This window comes from Asterias rubens, chromosome 1, assembly GCF_902459465.1.
Source record: "Asterias rubens chromosome 1, eAstRub1.3, whole genome shotgun sequence".
In the NCBI taxonomy this organism is placed as follows: Eukaryota; Metazoa; Echinodermata; class Asteroidea; order Forcipulatida; family Asteriidae; genus Asterias; species Asterias rubens.
In genome coordinates this window covers 742,256-757,970 of record NC_047062.1, presented here as the reverse complement: position 1 = coordinate 757,970, position 15,715 = coordinate 742,256, and the positions used below count along the sequence as shown (strand labels likewise).

The 15,715-nt window shown below is 36.3% G+C and overlaps 1 protein-coding gene across 3 annotated transcripts; it reads left to right on the top strand.

The window, feature by feature from the left end:
• The first annotated feature begins 947 nt into the window (after nucleotides 1-947).
• LOC117300229 (REST corepressor 3-like) lies at nucleotides 948-15,715 on the top strand. 3 transcript variants are annotated; one of them, XM_033783972.1, is made up of 12 exons: nucleotides 948-1,186; nucleotides 4,151-4,207; nucleotides 6,478-6,561; nucleotides 10,026-10,240; nucleotides 10,904-11,028; nucleotides 11,455-11,527; nucleotides 11,653-11,768; nucleotides 12,137-12,335; nucleotides 12,628-12,760; nucleotides 12,881-13,065; nucleotides 13,591-13,727; nucleotides 15,186-15,715. In XM_033783972.1, the coding sequence occupies exons 1-12, from the start codon at nucleotides 1,057-1,059 to the stop codon at nucleotides 15,349-15,351; spliced, it is 1,620 nt and encodes a 539-aa protein (XP_033639863.1). In that variant the 5' UTR covers nucleotides 948-1,056; the 3' UTR covers nucleotides 15,352-15,715. The 3 variants fall into 3 exon arrangements, with proteins under 3 accessions (XP_033639863.1, XP_033639856.1, XP_033639850.1); XM_033783965.1 differs by having other exon boundaries at nucleotides 6,478-6,570; nucleotides 13,597-13,727; XM_033783959.1 differs by having other exon boundaries at nucleotides 6,478-6,570.

The following is a 15,715-nucleotide window of genomic DNA, read 5'->3' as shown; positions in this document are numbered from 1 at the left end:
CTCCAGTGTCCATTGTTTTATTGCTTTATGGAATCAAATTAATTATATCAGTTGAGTATTTGTTTATGGTGTGTAGTGGTTTAGTATGTTGGATATCTGAACCATTGGAACCATGTTAGTTTAAAAAAAAAACACCAGAGAAATAAATAAATAAACAAACAAACAAACGACCACAAATGGACAAACAAACATGCACAAAGGTTTTTAGTGAGCCATAACATTTATGCACCATGGTGCCATAATAGGTGTCAGAGGATTTTTTTTTGTATAGTGAGTCAATTTCGCTTAAAATTATAACTTGGCATTTTGCACATTGGAAGTTGTGGGACAGTGGACAATTTCATAAAGCTTTTTAGCAGAAAATACGGCTTACTGCTTAACAAATTTATTTGCCAAGCAAAATATGAGTGGGACACCAGTCGCAACAATTAAGTTTACATTGAATGTAACCTTTTAGTGAATGATGGCTGGTAACTTGTTTTTGCTAAGCAACATTTTCCTGTGTGCTTACAGCATAGAGCTAGGAAGGCTTATCAACAGGCCCCATTTGAAGCATACACCACACCCTACAAACCCCATACCCTCTTCCCACAGCATAGTCAAGGCCACACACAGGGTAGGATGTATTTATTTCTACCTGTATGGTTCTACAACGCTGTATTTTCAAACTTTAAATTGTTGGGGTTTTTTTGGGGGGGGGGGGTGTAAATTTCTTTACTACGGCCCTTTGAAGCGTTCTCAACTCTCCTTCGACTTCTTGCTGGAGGAAAAACAATTATCGAATCAACGTGTAGTTGAATCCACTGCCCCCCACCAAAGACACCCAGACGTACTTTTCACACGAACAGTTCATCTGCGATACAATCACGCGCAAGTGTACAGGGTATCTGTCTATCACTAACTACAGCCGCTTGATTTACTACCCATTGCCCGATACGGATGGACAAAGCATAGAGGAGGAAGGTCGCCTTTGTTCGCTGATGGTGTGGGATACCCACCGAAATACCTTCATTTTATCACATTTTATCCCGACTGTAACTCAATAAATATTCAAAGATGGTAGTGATGGAAAGAAATGGGAATTCTGACACTAACCACCGACCGAACGGAGCGAGTTCGGGAGGAGGCAGTTCCAACAACAGCAACCCCTCTGACGATAGTTCAAGCAGTTCGGAGGATGAACACGGTAAGTAAAAAAACTTTGCAAATTAAAGGGGCGATGCGGGTTATACAAATTACCGTATTAGTTGAGGAATCCTCGTTTTTTGATCGAACTGTGACTATTTTTGTTGCTTTAAACTACTGATTGTGTTTGATAAACCATCATAACATTCCATTGTTTACACCAATTTTGAGTTTCCTTTTCGTTTCCTTTTCGAGCCAAGTCACTCAGTTCGGTCTGTTTGTGCTGCGTGTTCGTGAATTGTTGTAGCTGTGCTGTGGTACTCCAGCCAGTGGTAGTTAGATAGTAGATGTAAGATGTGTTACATTTAGTTTCCACATTTTGGTTAAATGGTTTATTATAATGCTAATGAAGGTATCATCAAAGGGTAGATCTGAGTACAACTTTACAAGGAATAATGTGTTAGTTGAACCCTCTTGCATATTTAACTTCTTAATCTTATTAATATTATTATTATTAATATGAAAACAAGTGCAGTGTGTCTGGTGACCTCTACTTGACTTCTGAACCAGTTCAGTCACTTGCATAAATTTGAATTTTTAAGTGTGATTTTCTTTTAAATATTTTTGTAGGTATTTTAGACTTTGTTTCCATAATAAAAATCCTTTTTTAATAAACATGAATTAATTAATTATTGAAGTTAATAAAATTAAACAAATATTAAATTAAGATCAGATATTGGTGGATTAAATAGTCAAGTTTTAAATAAACAGTGCCCGACCCAACAAACATTTTATGCATGCCAAGGTGCTAAATGAAATAGTGTTCAACAGATTAGGCCACATAAAACAAAATTGTTGATTGTCCTTTTTTTTTGCGGATGGGGCCAGAGGGAGTTTTTTTTAAATTTATTTTTTTATAAAGTTTTGTTGACATGCCAAATATGAAATCAAGAATAAAGAAATCATCACAATCACTATAAAACAGAGAGTTTGTGTGTTTTTGATGTTTTCAATAGTTTGTCAAACAAATTTAACTCCTAGATGACATTTTCTGTAAACTTTTTCAAACAACTAGTTACAGTGTAGCCCAAGTAAATATTTGAAGAATTGTTCTTGCTTTGCCAACATGAAAAATCTTCTCTAAACATCTTTTCAAATCTGTACATTTTGAAAATAATATATGTTGAAAAATCTGGGCAGTAAAAGTATAAAAAGATATCCAGACATGGGGGGGAAAGGAAAAAAAATGGGGTCGTGGGGTTTGGAACGGTCGGGCGGGGACAAACAACAGGTTTTTTTTAATGTGGCCTTAGGCCAAATAAAAAGAAATACCAGTTGAACGTCCCCGCTTGCTTTCTTTTTTGGGGCCGCATCCTTTTTGTTACTATTTTACTTTTTGTTTTTATTTTGTAATCTATCCTTTCAAACATGTTATGCTTTCGAACACGCGTAAACAATTATTGAATGCCTACCAGATACCAGCACATCTTTTTAGTGTAATAATCCGACTCTGTTAACACGGGTCCTCATGCAAATAGATAAGATTATAGTTTGTGGTGTTTCAAACTTAAGAATTTGTGGCGTGTTTAATTTGAAATACTAAGCGACCATCTTGGAAGAAAAAAAATAATAGTAATAAATACAAAGGCCCTCATGCCTCATCCTCCTCTTTTTTGAAAAATCCGGATGATTAACTTTTTAAATTATTTTGTTTGATGTTTTTAAATTTTGTGTAAAACTAAGATTGGGTGTTTTTTTTTTATTATTATTTTTTTAATTTTTTTATTATCTATGTCCAGTGTCCGCTGACTGATTTTAAAAGATAGGTGTTCCAATTCAGATATAATAATAAGAACATAATTTTTATAAAGTTTTTCAACTTTATCTTACAAAATACATGCTGATCTTTAATTGTATTATAACATTTTCTTCAATAAACACTATGCAGTGTACATTTAATTCATTGTTTTCATGTGTTCATGTAATACATGATATATTCTTATCCTCAACTCTATACATGAAACATTTTCAATAAAACACACTTGACACATCAAATTAGACGGTGTTTATTTTTTGGACAAAGGACTTAGTAACATTTCATATTTTGTCAATGTATTTTATCACATGATTGTTTGTATTAATTTTAATTTACCAAATCAAATTGAGAAGTTGAATGTTTTATTTTATTTTATTTTCATGTGAAGCACAATTTGCTCTTATCATGAAGCAAGTTGGAATATTTCTTGTATGTTCCAAGTCCGACTCCATGTTTGATTGTTCCAAGTCCGACTCCATGTTTGATTGTTCCAAGTCCGACTCCATGTTTGATTGTTCCAAGTCCGACTCCATGTTTGATTGTTCCAAGTCCGACTCCATGTTTGATTGTTCCAAGTCCGACTCCATGTTTGATTGTTCCAAGTCCGACTCCATGTTTGATTAGAACCATCTTTTGTCTCTATGTTCCAAGTCCGACTCCATATTTGATTAGAACCATCTTTTGTCTCTATGTTCCAAGTCCGACTCCATGTTTGATTAGAACCATCTTTTGTCTCTATATGGCAATTCCTTGACAAATGCTGTTTTTATGAATTAGACCCAATTAAGATGACAAAAACATTTAATCTTAATGTAAAAAAAGGGGGAAAAACCTTACACATTTTAATTTTTGTGTTTATTGATAAATGAACTTTTGTGATTAATACCATGTCTTGAAAAGTTTCAGAATTCCGTTTATTTTATCTCAGGGCTGGAAGTACCAACTGGTTTACTAAATTACTGACCATTGTCCAGTCTTTTTCCCAAACCTATTTCTTTCTTTTTTTAGATTTACAAAATTAATTGTCTTAAAAGTCAAGCAAATTAACAAATGTAATTATAATATAGGTCTTGTAGAAAATATTGCTGTTCCAGTGAAAATTCTGAACTTCAAAAGATGTGGTCTTGTGGAGGTTTTCTTGAAACTAAAGCATTGCATACCAAGGCCCTATTGATTTAGCCAATCATTATTATTTATTTTGTTATGCAGAACCAGGAATGCGAGTTGGTGCAGACTACCAGGCAGAAATCCCTGAAGTGATTGCAGGTAAGTTGATCAGGATACCAACTAACAGTATAAGTAAAAGTGCAAAAGTTTTGTTGGCAGTAGATTGTCATCATGTTGGGGCCATCTTGTTGTTTTCTCTCTCATGGCTAACAAGAAACATTTCAAAACCATTGTTATTTTGTGCATATGTTGAGATACACCAAGTGATAAGAATGCTCTTTGACTATTCGGGGGACCTACTGCTTTATGTCCCTTACTGCTGTAATGAAGCAATATGTTAAGTGCCTTGCATAAGGATAAGAGCATAGTGTCATGACGGGTGACTGAACCCACTCTCTTCTGGGCCAAATTTCATGGCTGTGCATTTTACAGGCACTGTTAGCAAAGAATTTCACATATAACGTACATGTAAGCAGAGTCATGAAATTGGGCTAGCCTAAATTACACCATATCAAAAACACTTTCCAATTTCATAGAGCTGCTTTTAAAGAAGAAAATATTGCAAAACAATTCTCTAGTAAGCAGAAAGGAGCAGGATACCAGTCAGAAATGCTACATGTGACATGGTAGTTACGCTAGTAACTTTATTCTGTTTGGAAGCATAATTGTGTTGTGCTTAGCCTCTTTTTGTGCTTAAAAAGCCTCTATGAAATTGGGCCCTGAGCAAGAGCTTGGTGCCCATGACGGCTCAGCCATGACACAAAGAGATTGAACCAAATAATCGTTTGGGTCCGATTACAACCAACCCTGTATGTTGTCTTTAATTAATACACGCTCATTATTCTGAGTTATCCTCGATATTGGATCTAATGTGGATGCCTGCATTTAATGAACATGTAATAGGGGGCATTTCATACATTGTAATGATGGAAGAGTACATGGGCTATGTGACTCACACAGCCTAGTGTAAGTCAGTGTACAATGTAGTGTATGAATGCACAGTCTACAGTGAGATGAAATATGAAGAATTATGCATGACATTGTTGTCAACCCTCATTATTATTTCAATTATGTTTATTGCCATACTTAGGGCCACTGATTTTCCGTTTCAGAAAAGTGCAAATTCCGTTTGGCAAAAACACGAATTCCGTTTCGTGCAAATTCCGTTTGGCAAAAACATGAATTCCGTTTCAGGCACAAAAATTCCGTTTCATGTTTTGTTAATTAGATAAAAGGTTTTTTAATACCCAGGGACACACTTATAAAAATCAATTTGAGATAAGTTGCACTGTTGACTTCGTAAAATGTTCATTTGAACTGACAAACTTCAAAAAAATACTTTAATTTTTTTATATTTATAATTATGGATTATTTTGTATACTGCTGTTCGATGAAACAAAAACATGTAGTCAGGGTAAAAAGGTTGCACTGTGACTGCAGTATCAATGCACATGATGTGATAGACTTGATTCCAAGTCTAGAACTGCAGTTGATTCTCTGCATCAGCCACATTGTAGGCTAATGACAGGAGTGTATCCACAAGAGGGCGCTGTTTCAGCATGATCAAAGACTTGGGAACAAGTCTATGGACGTGACCGTTCTCCATCCACAAACAAAATGTCAGCCATTTTGTTTTCGCTTTGGCGACAGAATGTTGACAGTTTACGGTTTTATTTTAGACCTTTCCGAGATGAAAAAACATTTTACGTGTTCTTATAGATCATAGGTAAGCTAGTTTTTCTATTATTGTTAGTAAAAGAGAGGGAGAAAATGCAATTTGGGTGAACAAAAAAAGTTAAAAACGTGCCGCGAATAATATGCCCTTCGCTTAACCATGTTAACAACGTGTGTACATCATGTGTACATCATGTGTGTAAACATGGAGGATGGTGTGAAGTAGAACAGAATGATCCACGGTTACGATCTCGTACTTTTTAATGGTCTGATTTCTGATGCTTTTTTAGTTTAACAAAAAGAATCTTAATAAAGAATGCAATTTCAATAGTTTTGGCGTCAAGAAAAAAAGAAAAAAAAAATCAAATTTTCTGAAATCCCGTTTTCCGTTTCAAAGGGCGGATTCCGTGAATTCCGTCCGTTTTCCGCGATCGCGGAAAATCAGTGGCCCTACATACTATCATTAACATGATAAAAAAAAAAGATACAATGAGCAAGGTTTTAATGAACAAAATAGCCTAAACTTTAGAATAATTTATGAATAAAATATTTGTTTGCGTGTTTAAAACCAACTAATTAATTACTTACCATTTTATTGTTATGTTTGTAAGTTGGTTTTAATAGCCCCACAAAACAACAGTTATTTGGCATTGCAATTTTTAAATGTTTATTGAAATTTGATGTTTTTTGAACAGACATTCCTGTTGGTCGGCGTGGGGATAGCAGACAAGAAGCCCTGCTGGTCTGGCTTCCAAATGGGGATGTCTCTGATGCCAAATGTAAGAATTGTGAGCACATTTTAAAATCTTATATAATTTTTAAAATCCCTTATTGCACACCATGGATAGTTGCCTAATTAAAACTTAACACAGATGTTCACAAATTATTATCTTACATATATGTATACAGCAGATCCTTTTGTAAAATCATGAAGTCACTTAGTCACTGAGAAACAGAGAAATCTTATCTGCTTGTGAGAAAATAAATAAACCATCTTTGTGTATTTTGAATGGGCCTGTGTGTGGTTGGAAGACATTGTTAAGGTACAGGTACAACATTCATTGAATCATTGGTTTTAAAAAGAGTAAAGTTGATACCATCTACTGGTTTATAAAAACAAACCAGTTCATCCAGTACAGCTGTGAAAATGTATTCATGTTCATAGAAACATTGAGAGTTTGTTAAGATTTGTCAAGAGGTTTGTGTATGCTGGTGTAAATGCATGCTTATTTCAAATGTGATAATTGAAATTATCTTCCTAATAAACCATGTAACTTTTGTGTAATTTGTTGCACAATGACAGATATAAATTAGCCATGCATGCCCTTGGCTTCATTCTTTCTTTTTGGTATTGTTGGTTAAATGCAATTTGGGGGGGGGGGGGAGAGGGATCTGTAGTTTTTTAATTTGGAAGGATTCATTTTTTCCTTGACTTCTATTTGTGACCTTAAATAAAGATAATGTGCAAAATGAAGGAACACCTACTGTCCTTGGATCAGTGTTTTATATATAGGCCTGGTTTTCATGTACTGTGTATTGTAGGCCTACTACAATTATGTACACACACAAATGTGTTGTTCACATTTTATGTACTGTAAGTGGGTACATGGTACAATACAGTATGCAACAATGTACATGTAGTGTTTAAAAGGAAAGTATTTATTCTAAGCTTTAATTTTAAAATAGGAAGCCCTTCCAATTGCCCTCTAATCTTAAAAACAACAATTTCACCAAAAAGCACACTACATGTCAGGACACTCGAACCAGATAACAATCAATCCAGACAAATCTATTGGAATTATGTCAGTTATCACCTGCTCACCTGCACTAACAAAGTGAGAGAAGGCATTGGTTGTTATTGCATGTACTGTGGTGACATAGATTCTGAATCTGACTACAGTCTTCAAATCTTATCTAAATCTTGTGTGTTGTCAATGACTTTCACCTTGACTTAGAAAGGTCATATCTGCTAAGTTTTTTTTAACTTGATCATGTTTATCATATTTATTGTGTGATCATCTTTTTACAAGAGTTATATTTACCATGGTAGGGGCACTACTCATACTAATTAAAACTATACTGTGCACACACTGTATAAGAATAAAAGTTGTCAAATTTTGTGGTGAGTTTTGTGTTTACGCACAGCATTTAAAGTCACCTGGAAGTGAAGTGGTATTTTTTCAAAATAAAGCTTTTGTCACTAATATGTGTTTTGATGAGTGGAATGTGAATAAACAGTTAACTAAGGTTTTAAAAAATCAGTTCTTATGTTATTTATAAATTTAAGAGTAGACCCCGACCCGAGAGGGCGCTATTCGTGACGTCAATCGAGGCAGACTTTGCCTGTAATGCGTAGAGTAAACACAATTGCATGTACGGACCAAGTCGTGAGTTTGTACGTTTCAAAAAAAGATTGTTTTTTTTTTTTTTTTGGCAATGCCGACCAGGTGTATTGCTGCTGAATGCAGAAAAGTCTGCCTCGATTGACGTCACAAAATGGGTAGGCGGAGTCAGCCCCCCAAACAACTTTATATGTTTTTTAAACGTATAAATCGTGACAAACAATTACTAAAAAAATTGTTTTATTGTTCGTAAGCATGTTTGAAAGAAAACAAATTCTATTTCCAGGTGACTTTAAATAGCTTTCATGGTTTCAAGCTGCATGCAAAAGTCTACACTATGTGTGTATGCAAAGAATTGTTAGCTTTGAGCATAAATTTTTCACCTAGATTTTAAAAGCAATTTTTGTAAATTGTTCTTAGCTTCTTGTCATTAAAAGAGTTTGCTTTGGTTTGTATAACAAATTCTGTCAAACATGCAAGTTGAGAGATTGGCATCCCACCAGGTCTACATGCAGGTTTGAATCCATTCTTTAGTGCTTTCAGATTATTTTTAGTGCAGGGTTCTGAAAACACCAATTTCTTTATCGTACATCAATGCAGGGCAGGGACACAAATAGAATGAAGTCACCTGTCATTGATTCTCAAGGCTCAATGACTCAATTATAATAATTGTATTGTAATGTATGCAAGCACAGAGTGCACAGTAAATGTCAATATGTATTCAATTTACCCATAAAGTGATGATTCTTAACACCTTGATCAAATCATTAGTTAGGTATACTGAGTAATTATGCATAAATCATGTAGTGTTTGCTTAGTGAATTTAAAGGTCAACTCATTCAATAGTTTTTAACAGAGTAGTTCATTGATACAATCTCTCATTCGCTAGTTTGCAATAACCACACCATACTACCAACATGCACAAGTTATATCAAATAAAATTCAGTAATCAGGTTAAATAAAAACAACAACTAGGACGTTTACACTAAAAATTAGGACTTTGAGTGGTCTTTATTGGGTCCCAGTGTTCCAATACAGGCAAGACTTCACTTCACAGTACGGTTGACATGATACATCCTTGGGTTTTGATCTTTATTTAAGGATGCATAAGAAGCACAACCTAAAGTGAACCTAAAACACGAACAGTTATCTACACGTACGTAGTTGGGTAGTCCCGGTTAAAACAACAGATGGTTTACATTATGATTTGTAATGGATGTTGTGCAGTGCTATGCTGCAGTCAAATGAATCATGTATGCAGAAGTGACTGTGAGAAAAACACAATTTTCTTGACTTCAGACAGAATTATTATTATTTTTCCTGATGATTACCAATCATACTTTGTGATTTTAACTTGGCCTTAGTGGATACTTCACACATTGAATATATGAGAGTTGATGGTATGAAGAATGTGTATGGTACTATCTTCTATGCACAAAACGCTTCAACCAATATGTTCCATCCTGTAACACAGAAAACATTTTCCACATCATGTTCCTTCTAACATGATAAGATCATAAAGTCACTGTGATAAACGTAACTCAAAGTGGCTTTTCCTGTTGTATGACACTGTGATAACTTTGTAACTGGGGTGTGGGGATGGATTTTGAACACTCTTTCTTATATTTGAATTCCAAACAATATCTGCCTTTGGAGATGCTACATTGGTTCGTAGTAGCAGGCTTCTCAGGTCTGTTCTTGAAAGTTTACGCTTAATATTTAGATTTCTGCTAACACTGGGAAGTTGTACATGTGTAGTGTCCCAAAGTCCATAGAATGCACTTCATTTTATTGCAAATGTTGACGCTCTGTTGCCTTTTTCTACACTAACTTACTAAATCCCTGACTGTAAATGTTTCCTGTCACAGCAAACATTCTTGTTTTTCCCACTTCACACACAGTGGATGAGTACATTTGCTTGGCCAAAGAACGCTATGGATACAACACTGAGCAAGCACTGGGTATGCTGTTCTGGCATAAACATAACGTGGATAAATCCCTGGCTGATCTGCCTAACTTCACGCCATTCCCTGATGAGTGGTCAGTGGAGGATAAGGTGCTCTTTGAACAGGCTTTTAGCTTTCATGGTAAAAGCTTTCACAGAATCAGACAAATGGTAAGTTATGGTTATCCCAGGTGAGGTGTAGACTTGATTTCAAGTGTTTGTAGTAGATGTGAGAGAGGGTATTATTGTAGACAATGATATTACTGCTTTCCATGTAAACACAGAATGTGATCGCAGACTTGAAACTAAGTCTAAGGAGAGTTGGAGCAGTGAAAATCAGTAAATTAATATCAGTAAAGAAAAACAAAACCTTTTCCTGATTCAATATTATAATTCCTTCAGATGTTATTCAATAACTTTTGTGTTTTGATTTCTGTTTGAGTTGTTATTTTATAATGTAAACACAGCTTAGCAGAGTTTTACTGCAAAAAACTTGCAGATATCAGTGATCATGGTAATTAATGACTGAGGATGTATCCTGAAATGGCCCATTTTCAGATACATGTATGTACTGAGATAACTATTTTATGGAGACACAAAAGGTTGACAGCCTTTTTATGGCAAGCTAGTTAAGACTTATAAGTAAATTGGTTACAGTCATGGGTTTGAATCTCATCAATTGGTGCTCTTAAAAAACTCGGTAAGCATATTCTTTTCAAATTTTACTCTGGTTTGTGCACATCTTATAAGCAGTACCCTCAAAACAAAAGAATTGTTCTTATTCATGATGCAATTGAAGATGAAGCTTCCACATTTGGTATTTTTTCCATCTAGCTGCCAGATAAGTCAATCAGCTGCCTCGTAAAGTACTACTACCAATGGAAGAAAACAAGGACTAGTACAAGTCTAATGGACAGACAAGCAAGAAAGCTAGCCGCTGGACAAAAAGACAATGAGAGGTGAGACACACAGAACAAACAAACACACAGTAATGATGGGGACGAATGGATAAGTTGCAAATTATGACAATGCAAGACAAGATACAAAGTTGAAAAAATAGCTGTTGCAAACATTTTACCAACCAAAATGACCTATGGTATAAATTAACAAAAATAATTAATGCCCTGCATGTTGACCACATTAGGCAATTAGCTATTTTTGGCAAAACACAAGGTTGTAAGCACATATTTATTTAGAGCTTTTTACGTGCATTTAGAAATTGTATGAGTTCAGTCATCTGTTGTTCAATTGGCTGTACTTAAAGTAGGTGTACATTTGACAAACAAACTGTCATTGACTCCACCTATTGTACACTGTTGTCAATATCTCATAAGTTCTAATCTATATTCACGAATGACTGAAATATATGTTTGTTATTTTTTCAGCGAGGGCTCAGAAACTGAAGAAAAAGTCAAAGAGAAAGAAGATCAAACTTTTGATCCAGAGAAAGACTCGAAGGTAGGTTCTAAGAAATGGTCTAGTGGCAATCAACCCCCAAATCAAAATATATGTTAGTTTTCAAATTTGTTGCCATTAGCTGCATTATGTTTAGCAAGTAATTTTTGTTTGCTTTTGCCTTTCAGATCGTTCCAGTCGAAGGGGCGACTAAGAGCATCTGTTCCAACTGTGCCAGTACAGTTAGCCAGCTACACACAACACAAAAAGGATTGTTATGCAATGCCTGCTACAGTTTTTGGAGGTCAGTTGGGAGATGGTCGTACTGTATGGTGTTGGGGAGGGGGTTCAGTTTCTTAGCAAATAGTTCCTGTATAAATGTTTACAGATGGTCAGATTTGCAGACAAAATTCTAGCGCTGGACCACTGTTCAAGGGTTTAAGTACTCTTTGTAACACAAAACACAATGTCCACAGATTCACATTAAACTTACACGGATTGAAGATAATGATGGTTGAAAGCTTCCCTTAAAATATTACTTGCTAAGGTGCTGTAGTTTTTGAGAAATGAGTAAAACCAAGTCACTTAAATAATTTGTTGTCTCAACAATTATTTTGGTGACATCGTGAAGTGAAGCATTTCTGAAGTACCCTTGTTGTATATATGTCACAGGCGGACTGGTGTGATGCGTACTCATGTTGGCCCAGTACGTAATGAAAGCAGTAGCCATCGTCATCATCCATTCCGTACCAAGAAGAAGCCTCCTAAAGGAATGTATCTGGACTATGAAGACTTAATGGCACTGACTTCAAACCAGGGAGATGCAATCTTCAAGGCACTAGACACAGATATTGTTAACCTAAAGAGACAGGTAAGTTTAAAGGTTAAAGGTTGAAGGTTGACAGTGTGTTGTAATAGAGGGTTAGGGGTGGACATGTATCTGGACTATGAAGACTTATTGGCATTGACTTCAAACCAGGGAGATGCAATCCTGCAGGCATTATACACAGAGATTGTTAATCTAAAGAGGTACATTGTAGGTTTAAAGGTTAAAGGTTGAGGGTTAAAGGTTGGCAGTGGATGTGCTAGAGAGGGGAGTGCGGGTACTCGTCCAAAACACTATGTTAAACCCCTCTTTGACCATATTCATTTCTAACCCACAGATCCAGTTGAACAAACAGTTTCTAGGAACACAGAGGGTCAAACTTTTTGACCTGGGTGACTTTAGGTTAACTGAAAACGCTGCTCGCAACAATTCACGCTGGACAAGTGAAGAGCAACTCCTTGCTGTACAGGGTAGGTCAAATTCAATTCTGTTACTTTAAGACTTATTGCTTCATGACTGCGTTTGATTGTGACAAAATCCCCCACAAAATTTAACCCTCCTACTCTTGGTGCTGTGATTTATTCCTACAGCAATCAGAAAATACGGGCGCGACTACGACGCTATCGCTGATGTTGTAGGAAACAAGAATGCTGCGCAGTGTCGGAGTTTCATGGTGAATTTCCGCCGTCGTTTCAACCTCGATCAAGTGATGGAGGAATGGGAGGCAGATAATAAAGCTCAACTCAAAGAAGTCAAGACCAAGGAAGAAGCAGAGGTGAGTTGCAGTCTCACATCTTGAAAGATTTTCTTAATTTTTCTATATATTTTCACCCAATCTGACTTAAGTCTCTCCCGTGTCCGATTCTTCTTTTCACTTAATATATTCTCAGAAGGTCTCTACCACTTCTCAATTTTAAATCTACTGATAGAAAAGAAAGTTCTTTTCCTTGTAGTTTGTAAATTGATATCTGAAATAACAAGTCACATCCCCTTAAGGTGATTCCCTGGCTGCTGCTTCCCAAGTTGTATTGTAAACATGGGTGTGATCCCTTGCTACACGGCAGTTAACGGTTGTATGGCTTCTGACTGGCACCCCAAGCTAAAATTATGACAAAATAGGGAGACTGCCAAATTAGGGGCATAGCTCAGTTGGTAGCGTGCCTGCACGGTTGTTGGTTCAAATCTTGCTCTAGTAAATTTGTCTTTGTTCCACCCCAAAATCAGAAAGAAGCTTATCAACATTTAGGATTCATCTAAGATTATTTTCTTGAACTTATTCTCTTATTTCCTTTCTTAACAGCAACAGACAGACAACCCAGCTACAGTGACTACATCAACCACACAGACAGTGGGTGCCCTGAATAATGCACCACCACCACTACTCAGACCAGCAAGCCAATCCCCAGCCATTAGACCACCACCTCTACAGGCTCAAAGGTGGGTCAAACATGCCAAGTGATTCTTAAGAATTGGACATAAATCTCTCTTTCCTTCAAACTGCAGACCATTACCCACAGTGCTTGGTAAACTCAGGCCTGTGAAATCTGCAGATTTCCGCTCTTTTTGATTTTCCCAGTCCGCATTTTTCTTGGGTCCGCTTTTTTCCCGTTCCTTGTTTTTCTTGCGGGCTCCGTTTTTTTCCTGTTGTTTTTATCTTCTTTTTTTTACATCCGAAGAAGATCGCCAAGCAGCACGTACCTGGAATCGGGAAGCACTTTAATTGCGATTTGATTTTGAGTCGGGGGCTAGACCCAGTATAATGCTCCGTGTTGGTCTTTCATTTGAGCCGTTGTTATTAATTTTTCGTTTAGCACGATGTCTATTTAACATGTACTTCAATGTCATTGTTCCATTTCACCAATAGAGGGCACTTTACTAAAAAGCCAACACCTTGAGACAAGATCAGGCACACATGGTACGTTGTGTACAGTGTGTATTTTTTTTGCGACAAGTAAAATATATGGCAGCCGACGACGAGGACTCATCGCGCTTGTGGATTTATTCCTAAAGGAATGCTACAAAAATATATTGAAAATGAGGATGCACAACATATTGTTACTTGAGAGAATTGTGGCCTATGTTTCTGTTAATGTGTTGTATACGCTTCAGTTTTTAATTAAAGCCTTGAAATACGTTCATAGTGCTGGCCCAAAATCCGGACAACAATTTTCCGCTTTTTTTTTTCATGACCCGCTCACAGGCCTGTAAACTATTGAGACCTTATTTGCATATTGATCACCTGACTTTTTTAAAAGTGTGGATGCACTGGTAGAAAAATGGCATTGTGCTCTCATCTGTTTACAAACTTGTAGAATCCAGATTTCAAGCTAGATTGACTTGATTCAACATGTATGACATTTACAAACTACTTAGTCATGACAAAGTGTCTCATCTCTGTCACTAACAATCTTTGGAATTATATTCTTAAAGGAATATTTGCCTTGGATCGGTCAAGTTGGTCTTTGAAAAGAGTTTGTAACTGTTTGTTATAAAATGCATATGATTAGAAAGATTTTTTTAAAGTAGAATATAATGATCCACACAAGTATCACTCGAAATTGCGAGGTTTTCCTTTTACCTCGTCGACTAACACTGATGGCCATTTATGGGAGTCAAATTGCCGACCGTGTTAGTTTGCAAAGTAACATAGTGGTCTATTGTGATGGAAGAAATAACCTGTTGTGTCCATACCTCTAGATTACCGTCTGTAGAACTCAAGATGTAAACAGACAGCCAAAGTCTATTAATTTTTAAGGATTTTGCTCAGGTTGTATTGTAGTTGTGTTTTTTAACATCTGATATTGAAACAAAAAGGAACGATACAAGGGTTAATAGTGTTATTCTTGAAATATCTTATTCTATACATTTTAATGTTAATGTATCTTTTTAAAATAGATTTGTTCCACCGCCAAGAATTTCGTTGCAACCACCGCCTCTGATTCGACCCAGCAATGCCCAGCCAACAGGCCCTCTAGCACGAAGCCGACCCCCCATGATGGGCCCACTGTCAGGACCCCCTCCTCAACTGGTTGGGAGCCAGGCTGAGCCCCCAACACAGTAGGCCAGAACTGCAAGGGAGAAAAAGCAACAACATAGAGTAAGAAACCAAAGCAATCTTCCTCCACAGGTAGCTCATACTAAGTCAACAGCAAGAAACTTGTTTCATACAGTGCCATAATCCAGTTCTGCTCTTAGCTATTAAATGTGCAATTTGGCGCTAGCTTTTGGTGTGTTGGATAGCATGTTCTGATAAGAAGATTAGAATGTAGTTGGTGGTGTCAATGTTGAGTAATATTTCAAACTCTACAACTATACATGGTTGGAATACAATCTGTTTGGGTTTATGGAAATAAATGAGTTAAAGACACTGGACACTATTGGTAACTGTCAAAGACCAGTCTTCTCACTTGGTGTATCTCACCATA